Source organism: Propithecus coquereli, unplaced genomic scaffold (assembly GCF_000956105.1).
Source record: "Propithecus coquereli isolate 6110/MARCELLA unplaced genomic scaffold, Pcoq_1.0 Scaffold515, whole genome shotgun sequence".
Taxonomy (NCBI): domain Eukaryota; kingdom Metazoa; phylum Chordata; class Mammalia; order Primates; family Indriidae; genus Propithecus; species Propithecus coquereli.
Window position 1 is genome coordinate 145,295 of NW_012151008.1, and position 9,477 is coordinate 154,771.

Genomic DNA, 9,477 nt, shown 5'->3' on the forward strand with positions numbered 1-9,477 from the left:
TAGCACTCTGGGAGGCGAGGCGGGAGGATCGCTGGAGGTCAGGAGTTCAAGACCAGCCTGAGCAAGAGGAGACCCCCGTTTAAAAAAAAAAAAAACTGTGATGAGATAACATACCAAACTATCAAATGGGTTCGGTAGTGGGTGTTGTTTATTATGCACTGAGAGATAACTAAGTCATTCTGAAATATCTGTCTTAATATATCCTTCATAAGATTTCTCATCCTAACTTCTCCATAGGTTACAATTCAGCATAACATTCTCTGTGGCCAGATGTGCCCCACTACTAAAAGGGCAAAGTAAGCTGTGTCTGCCTTGGTAGATACAATGAATAAGTGCACGATGCTATTAACATTCTCATCTCACAACCCCATGCCCGGATCAGCACTTTGCTCTAAAACTTTACCTGCATCTGTTTAAATGGCTTTTGATCACATGCCTACACATCTAGAATTCCTATTTATTCATTGAAAATTAGCATTCTTTATCCCTTTGTTTTGGGAGTTCAGCTTCTCAGAGATGGCTAAAATGGTCTAATCTTTCTTGCTATGGGCAATTCTGAGCTCCAGATTAGACTACAAGTGGCTTGGGTACATGTTGTCTTTAAACAAGCAAAGAGGAAAACTTTGAGCTCTATTCAGACTTGCTGAAGTGTGGTAAATTTATGATGAAAGCTACTGACTGTATTACACGTGATTAATTCTGAAGCCCATATTAATATGATCTTTTCAGCAGTTACTCTTCTAACTGAACACTGTTTCAAGGCTGGGATTTCAGCAATTATTCAGTTCAGAATTGCTAATGATCCTGGCAGAGGGCAGTGGCAAAAGGGGGAAGATGTCATTAGCTTCTCTAGCCTGCCTTTTTTCAGTGCTCTGTGGCAGTATGGAGCAAGGCAGCATGAAAGAAAGATGGCCTGACCTCCACTGCAATATTGCGCAGCACATAAGTATTGGTGTGAGTGGTGACAGCTAGTAAATGATGGCCCTTCGTAAACAAAGTTATTTACCAGATAGTAGCTACCAATTAGGCCAACTGTGTCCATAATGAATCTGGTTAATTTCTTTTACTGCCTATTGATTTTTATTTGGTTGATAGACAGTAGCTAGAGGACTCTAGACTTATTTTAGGAAGAATATGAGTCTCTTCCAATCCTCCTTTAAAGAAAGAATTGATAGTTTTTGCACTGACCTTCAGAAGCATCTTGATTTGAGTGTTTTGTGACTATCAGAGGGTTGAATCTTGGTTTTAAGCCACATATATCTTTAGCATAACTCTGTATGGGCTAGTTATCTCTCAGCTTATAAAGTATAGGCTGATAAATCTAAATTATAGTGTCACTATACAAAGAAACTGTCTTAGGAAATCAAATAATATCTGCTATTAAAGACAAAAATTAATATTTTGAATCCTTGGTTGTAATTCCATGTCTTCTAGCATAGACTATTTTAGAATTTCTTCCTCTGTTTTGTACATAATTTTTATTAAATTATTTATTTTGGGACTTCAGGCATGTTAGAATAAAAAAGATAACACCCTTTCTGAGAAAAATGGAGACTTAAAGCTAGGATAACTAATATTCTAAGCTGTGTACTAAAGGTAATTTATTATAATGTAATATTTGATTTGATTTCAGATGCTTGCACACAAGTTTGCCAGAAAACACCACATCACCTTAACTAATCTAATTACTGAAGAGACTACTCATGTTGTTATGAAAACAGGTATACCAAGAACCTTTACAGAATACTTTGCATCTGGTACATAAAACCACATGAAGAAATAGGAATATTTGTTAAGCATATCATGAATAGTAGTCTTCTAATAGTCAATCAGTTATTACTTTATAAAAGACAAACGATAGTTTTGCTACTTCCTGACCCCCTTTTGTTTTGAGTTAAGATTTAGAGGGTCGTGAGCCAGAAGGAAGAACCGTTTCTTCCTGTCCACCTGCCTGGAATGCATTGGGTGCAGGCCTTTCTGGTGAGGCAGGGTTCAAGTTCTAAAAGAACAAGTGAGGCACAGGGGAATGGGGCAGAAGCAAATCTTCGTTTGAAATCTGGAAACCCTAGCTTTGTGTAATACCTAGTTTGAGTGTGGTTGAGAGTTTTTCAGGAAACAAATCTGATAACAGTCTGAGATAGTCCTAATGTATGAAAAAGAACAAAAAGGGGACAGATCATTTGTCCCGCACCTTCCCCTTTTTAAATTTTTTAATTGTGACCTGTGTGATAAAGGAGACCTGTGGCAGTTTTTTGTCGACTATAAACTAAATCTGAGTAAACATTTCAGGACTGCTAAAAAAAACCTTATTTGAAATTGGGCCTTATTAATACAATCCTAATGTCTGAAGCAAGTGAAGTAAAGATCCAGACCACCACTGTATTCTTTCTTGGGATGATTGCCTGGAAGATGATGCCCTCTGCTCTGAGCACCAAGCTTTCTTTTTAATATGGTCAGTGACAAACTAAAGTGTTTACCCAGAGGTTGATGGGAAAAAAGGAACTTAAAATAATGTCTTTTGAAGAAGAAATGAGGGAATGAGAAGATTTAAGGGAGCAAGACACACTGTCTTCAAATATCTCAAGAAATGTTTTCTAGAAGAGGAGTTAGACTCACTCCTGGAGCTCCAAAAAGCAGACAAAGACCAGTGCATGGAGGCTGCAGGAGATGCAGATTGTGACTCAACTCTAACAGCTTTCTAACAAAATCCATTCTCTGAACATATTATGGTCCTCTCCAGGATGATTCTTTTCACAGAGCTTCACCTGCTTGAGCAGAGGGTCCAAACCCCTTGGATACATTGGCTTAGAACCTCTAAGATCTTAGGTTTCTACTGTATGAAAATTATAACACAGGGTCAGAGGGTAGGGCTCGCTGGTCCCAAGAACTAGAACAAGTTACTACAAACTAATTACTATTTTAAAGACAAATGTCATTAAAGTTTAATATCTTAAGCTATAGGTTCAGATTAAAGCTGATGAAAGGTGAAAAGAAAACTTTAAAATGCAAATTAAATCTAAATTAATCTAGTTCAGTCTTTAAACTCAAAGGCAATACAACATTTGCTAATTTTAAACCAAGAGTGAGCTAAAATTTCTAACTTTAAAGCATATTATAAAATCAGTTTTGTAGCAGTTTTTTTTATTAATAAAAGCTTCAAAAATTGTAAAGAATATTCAGTGAGGGAGAATAGCTGCTGCTATTGCTTGCAGATGACCTACTGTGTTTAGGATTTAGTTAAATACATTTCTCATGTTTAAAACTAAATGGTCTTTCTTCAATTTGCTTAGTTCTTCAAAAGGGCCTTTAAAACACTAGGAAATAAACAGAAGTGCTTCTTCAGAGACTGCTTTCCGAAATACTTATGTAGATAAGAGAAAAGCTATGAAAATACTTTGTATTTTCCTGTCCCTCTCAGGGAAATATTAGGGGGTTAGGATTCCCCAGGTAGAATTTCTGGGGGTGCAAATTTGTTATGTTGACATTTTAGATTTAGGATTTCAACAATACCATTTTCTTCGCCTTTCACGTATTCTCATCCAGTAAGATAGATCTTCTCCATACACATTAATTAATACCACTGACGTGGATAATTCCTTGAACACAAAATTAGAGATACGTAGCTAGCCTGGGCATATGAAAGATGGGGCAGACGTTTCCTCTAGTCTTAACTTTGTACCAGCCTCTTCCTGGCTTCCGAAGATCCACACCTGCTGGTTATACTTAGTGACATTTCCAGCCTCTGATTTTATCACCAGGAGTGTCAGAACCATCAATCCAGATTGATCTTGAGAGTGTGAGTAGCAGAGGCTCTAGCTTCTTAGGGCAGCACTTCCCGATTTTGTTTTCTACTTATAATCCCTTTGGAATGTTTTTCATTTTGCAGATGCTGAGTTTGTGTGTGAACGGACACTGAAATATTTTCTGGGAATTGCAGGAGGAAAATGGGTAGTTAGTTATTCCTGTAAGTATAATACAATATCTCCCCTCCTCCCTTTAACACCTCAGAATTGCAGTTTTACACTTAACATTTTAACACCTGAGGTTTTTGCTGATGCTCAGTCTGAATTACCAAAAGATCTTTAATGGTGACACAAAACTACCTTTATCTTTAATGCATGTCGCTTTGTTCAGATAAACTGGTAATGTTGGGAAAATGGATTTCTTTTATAACTAATAGGACCTAATCTGCTTCTAGCAATGTTAGCATATGAACTAGGGATTTATTTAATAGTGGGCAGAAATCCATGTGCAGCAGGCATGCTTATAATGTTTAAATTAAACATCAACTATGTCTCCAGAAGGAAATCTCTGCTACAAGCCTTATTCTTAAAGAGCTGTGGCTTTAGAGGGAGAGAGGACCTCTCCTCTGTCATTCTTCCTGTGCTCTTTTGTAATTCACTGACCTCTCCATCTCCTTGAAAAGAGCACTTTCTTTTTTTTTTTCTTTTTTTTTATTTCAGCATTATTATGGGGGTACAGATGTTTAGGTTACATATGTTGCCCTTGCCCCCCCCAAGTCCGAGCTTCAAGCATGTTCATCCCCCAGATGGTGCGCGTCGCACTCTTTGTGTATGCATATACCCGTCCCCTCCTCCCACCTCCCCCTTGCCCAACATCCAATAAATGTTATTATATGTGCACTTGTGTGTTGATCAGTTAATACCAATTTGATGGTGAGTACATGTGGTGCTTGTTTTTCCATTCTTGGGATACTTCACTCAATAGAATGTGTTCCAGCTCTATCCAGGAGAATACAAGAGGTGCTATATCACCGTTGTTTCTTAAAGCCGAATAGTATTCCATGGTATATATATACCACATTTTATTAATCCACTCATGTATTGATGGACACTTGGGTTGTTTCCACATCTTTGCAATTGTAAATCGTGCTGCTATAAACATTTGGGTCCAGGTGTCTTTTTTATAGAGTGTCTTTTGTTCTTTTGGGTAGATGCCCAGTAATGGGATTGCTGGATCAAATGGTAATTCTACTTGTATCGAAAAGAGCACTTTCTTTTGCTCTATGTGACCTGTCTTTTCTGTGATCTCTTTAGGGGTGACCCAGTCAATTAAAGAAAAAAAGATGCTGGATGAGGTAAGTACTTGATGTTACAAACCAGAGAGACTTGGTGCCGTTGAGTCACATAGTCACAAAAAATGTGTCTGCTTCCTTCCATGAATGCACTATTTCCCACGAATTTTCCTTGATGATGGGGATCAACAGGAGTTAAAAAGAGCAAACCAGGAATTCTGTTTCTCATGTGTTCTAGGTTTCAAAAGAAACAGTCCTTTCTTTAGGGGGCAAGGGAAAGGAATTTAAAAAGTGGAAAGAAAAGATACATAGAGACAAGAAACAGGCCCACCTGAATCTTACGTGCATACGCTTTTGTAGAAAACTGGCTGTTCACTGTTGTTGAAGAATTCTTCATATTAATATGCAAATTTATCTGTTTAGAAATCAGACTCCTTCAAAGAGATGTTGCTCTTTATGATTCTGAGAACAGTGAGAGGTAAATAAGATAGAGTGTAGGAGGAGGAATAATTTTAGAACAGCCATCTAAGAGCTCCCGGTGACGACAGATCAGACAAAATAAAATTAGTAAAAGCAGTTTTAAGCTATTATGCACTATTCAGTGTATTCATAATTAATTAAATCACACTTTTGTTGGTTTTAGCTTTCATTCAGTGACTATTTATAGGGAGCCTACTGTGTGCTGGGCACTAGGAATACAACAGTAAGCAAGACTGACCGGGCTGGGCACAGTGGCTCACGCCTGTAATCCCAGCACTTTGGGAGGCCGAGGCCAGCAGATCACGTAAGGCAGAGATTAGGCAAGGGATGGGAGAAAGTCATAGACAGGGGCCAGATCAGGTAGTATTTAGTATGGTAAGGAATTCACATTCTCAGGGTAATTGGAGGCATGAGATGGTAAGAAAAGGTTGATTTGGGATTTGTTTGTTGAACATAGGACTTGCTAGCGGGTTAAATTTGGAGGATAAGGTAAAGAGGAATCGAAGGTGTGACTCTTGGATTTTGGCCTGAACAATAGGGTCATGTTAGTAATATTAAATTAGAAAAGGAAAGACACTGGAGAAGAGCACATAGAGGGGAGGACAGGAGTGGAATCAGGAGCTCTGTTTTAGATGCATGAATTTTGAGATTTATACTAAACATCTGGAAGAAGAGGTTAAGTAGGCAATTGGACACATTGTATGAAGCTCAGGGGTGCAATCAGGACTATAAATATGGGAGGCATCTTCAAATAAATGACAAATTTATCACTAGACTCTTCTTGTACAAGTGACTAGGAAATGTTAAGTGTTCTTCCCCTAGTAACAGCCTGTGGTTATACATTAAGTCCCAGTGAGGTGAAAAGCCAGTTGTTGATTTCTGCACACAAAGATTTGCTTCATTGAATTGATTTCAACAGCTGAGATTCTGGTCATTTCACCCAGTCCACCAAAAGAATGATTTTATTTATTTATTTTTGGTCAAAGCTCTGCCTGGCAATTCTTAATGCCTTAAATATGTGTCTGCTCCACTTCCATTGAAAGAGACTTCTCTTTCTCTGATCCTGATGATTGGTATTTGGTTTCTTTCAGCATGATTTTGAAGTCAGAGGAGATGTGGTCAACGGAAGAAACCACCAAGGTCCAAAGCGAGCAAGAGAATCCCAGGACAGAAAGGTAAAGCTCCTCCCTGCCCCCCAAAACCCCACCCCATCATTCTACATTTCAATCCCCTCCATGGAGATGGTCCCTTTTATCTTGTAAGGCTCATTACATATATGCTACTAGAGCACTAGCAGGATGCTTTCACAGAACTGCTATTTTATTTCTTCTGGCCCAACAAGGTAAATAAGTATTGTCTCTACTTTATGAATGAAGGAACTTAGAGCTTTAGAGAGGCTGTGTAGTTTGGATTCCAGTCTGGGCTTCAAATCTCAGCTAATAAGTGGCAGAGCTGGGACTTTAAACAGATGTGAATCTAAAACTTTTGCTCTTTCCACTTTACTGGCATGTCTTTCTCTAAAGCAGTGTGGTAAGTGCTCTGAGTGGGGTTTACACGGTGTGGTCTATGGATGCATAAAAGAGGAAGTAATTAATAACCAATAATAGTTATCATTTATATAATGTTCACTATATGCCAAAGACTTCTGTAAATATTTGACTGTATTTTAACTAATTAGAAATTTTACAACAACCTTATTAAGTATGTGCTATAATTATGCCTATTTTACAGATGAGAAAATATAGGCTCAGAGAGGTTGAATAAGTTGTCCAAGGTCACATAGCTAGTGAGTGATGGAACTAGAAGTGGAACCCAGATGGTCTAGCTCTAAGTCTAAAATCTTAATACTATAGTTTCTTGAAAAGTTATAGAAGGCTTCACAGAGGAGAAAAACAGCTTATTGCAACAACTTTGCAAGGGTCCAGGAAGACTCAGTGACTTTCCCCAGATCATGTTGTAGCAGATGGTGTAGCCAGAACCATGTCCTCTGCTGAGGGAGAAGTCCATGCAAGATTTCACACCTGCATGTCAGGCCTGAGCTGGCTGCTTTCTCGGGTTATTGACTAAGTGCTTATGTTCCTGGCCTGCTTTTCTTCCTTTTCCAAGTGTGCGCCACCAGTCATTTCAGAACATCCCCATACGGAGCGCCTTCTGTCCTTTTATAGAAATTTGAGAGAGAACTTATAGAGGTGATTTTCTAAGGAAAACTGCTTTGAGAAATGATCACAGATCAAGCCTGGAGTTCTGAATCCTTGAGATCAGCCCATCCTCACCCTCTGAGCCTATCAAGTAACTGTTCCAGATGCCAAGAAAAGATGCTGGCTCTGTTTATGCTGTTGCCTTCACCCCAGGGGAGCTCCATGTGAGCCAGTCATTTGTTTTTACTCCACTGTGTGCACGGCAGAATTAGCACCAGATTCAAAGGAAATTCTAGTGCTTTGGGTTTTTTCCTCTATTCAGGGTAGCAATGATAGAAAGTACCTGGTTAGAGTAATGGCATTCTGAAGATGCTAACTGTCACCATGGTATTTTCCTCTGGAAGAGACATGTATTTGTAGAGGTGAAACTTCGAATTTATCTCATAACTAGACATCCTCGTCAGTGAGTGTCAGCCTGGATGTAAAAAATTTTAATCTTTTGTACTTTTCATGGCAGCATTTGGCTCCAACTGGCTGCCTGGGGAGAACTTTTAGCTTTATGAGCATCTAGGTCCTGTCAACAGGTTGGGAGTGCAGTTTATTCATACATATAGTGAGATTGGCACAGATGGAGACTGTCACTTAAAACAGAAACAGACTTGTCCTGCTGTCCTTTCTTTTCCCTCTGGCTGTAGTTAGAGAGAGTGTGTGTGTAGGGAGAGAGGGACCATTTCTTAAAGGCCATCTGTGTTTTTAGCTCCCTGATTTTTCTCTATCCCAGTCTCTTTGAGGCCAGGTGAATTCTAGGCTTAGGCAGTTTTCTTTTTAGTGGAATAGAAAGAGGGTAAGGAGAATGAGAGTTACCCAAATATATCCATTTGCTGACACAAATTTAGGTTTCTTTTAAATGATACCCAAGTTCTTTCATAAGAACCCGTGCCCAATGTATGTGTAAGAATTTGCACTGTTCAACACAGTTGCCACCAGCCACATGGGACTGTTTAAATTTAAATTTTAAAAAGCTAAAATATAAAGTTTAGTTCCTCATTCACCCTAGCCACATTTCAAGTGCTCAACAACCACACATGGCTCATGGCTACCTTACTAGCGCAAATATAAAACATTTCCATGTCACAGAAAGTTCTTTTGAACAGTGTTGCCAAGCGGTGCAAGTGGGAGAGGCCCCTGGGAGGTGCAGCGTGATCTGTGTCTCCAGGAAAGCCGGCAGTCAGGCCAGCTTAACGAGGAGAGACAGAATGGGGCTTCACTTCTAGATTAAAACTGCTTAGGTTACTTGAAGATACAGTGGCCATTCCCAGAGCAATGTGAAAGAAGGAACAGATGTTTGGGGACCAGAAGAAAGTCAGAGGAGAAAAGGAGCATGTACACATAAAATCAACGTAGACCTGTCTGCTGATGGCGTCGTGGTCAGTATTGATGTACCAAGTCTGGATAAACATCAAACTTCAGCCAATAGCTTTGAACTTCTTGCCATCCAAGCCTTTTATTAAACAAAAGAAGGATACTTTTTTTTCCCTCTCATGTCTAACAAGAAGTGAAATCTCTTCAGATGTCATTAGGGAGGAGCCCAGGCCTGATTAGTGGCAGAGTGGGATGCTCAGTCCTTGAATGACAGAGAATGACTGTAGAATGTAGATCAACTATGTAGGCACTTGAAAAAAGCCTTCCTGAAATCCATCAGTGTTCTCGACATTGGATTGATTGTCTCTGGGAAGTAACAGCAGAAACTGTCAGGTGGTAAAGAAAAAAAGTTCCTTCAACCTGAAAAGGCTGATTGAAAAAAAGTTCTTCTTTTGTACAAGT

General features: G+C 39.1%; 1 protein-coding gene across 1 annotated transcript in view; it reads left to right on the forward strand.

Annotated features, from left to right (window-relative positions):
* BRCA1 (breast cancer 1, early onset) overlaps nt 1–9,477 on the forward strand; it is a 71,908-nt gene that overhangs the window by 58,834 nt on the left and 3,597 nt on the right. The window contains exons 9-14 of the mRNA XM_012656643.1: nt 869–954; nt 1,634–1,721; nt 3,887–3,964; nt 5,058–5,098; nt 6,607–6,690; nt 7,042–7,045. Coding sequence (XP_012512097.1) covers nt 869–954; nt 1,634–1,721; nt 3,887–3,964; nt 5,058–5,098; nt 6,607–6,690; nt 7,042–7,045 — 381 coding nt within the window. The remainder of the gene's footprint in view (nt 1–868; nt 955–1,633; nt 1,722–3,886; nt 3,965–5,057; nt 5,099–6,606; nt 6,691–7,041; nt 7,046–9,477) is intronic.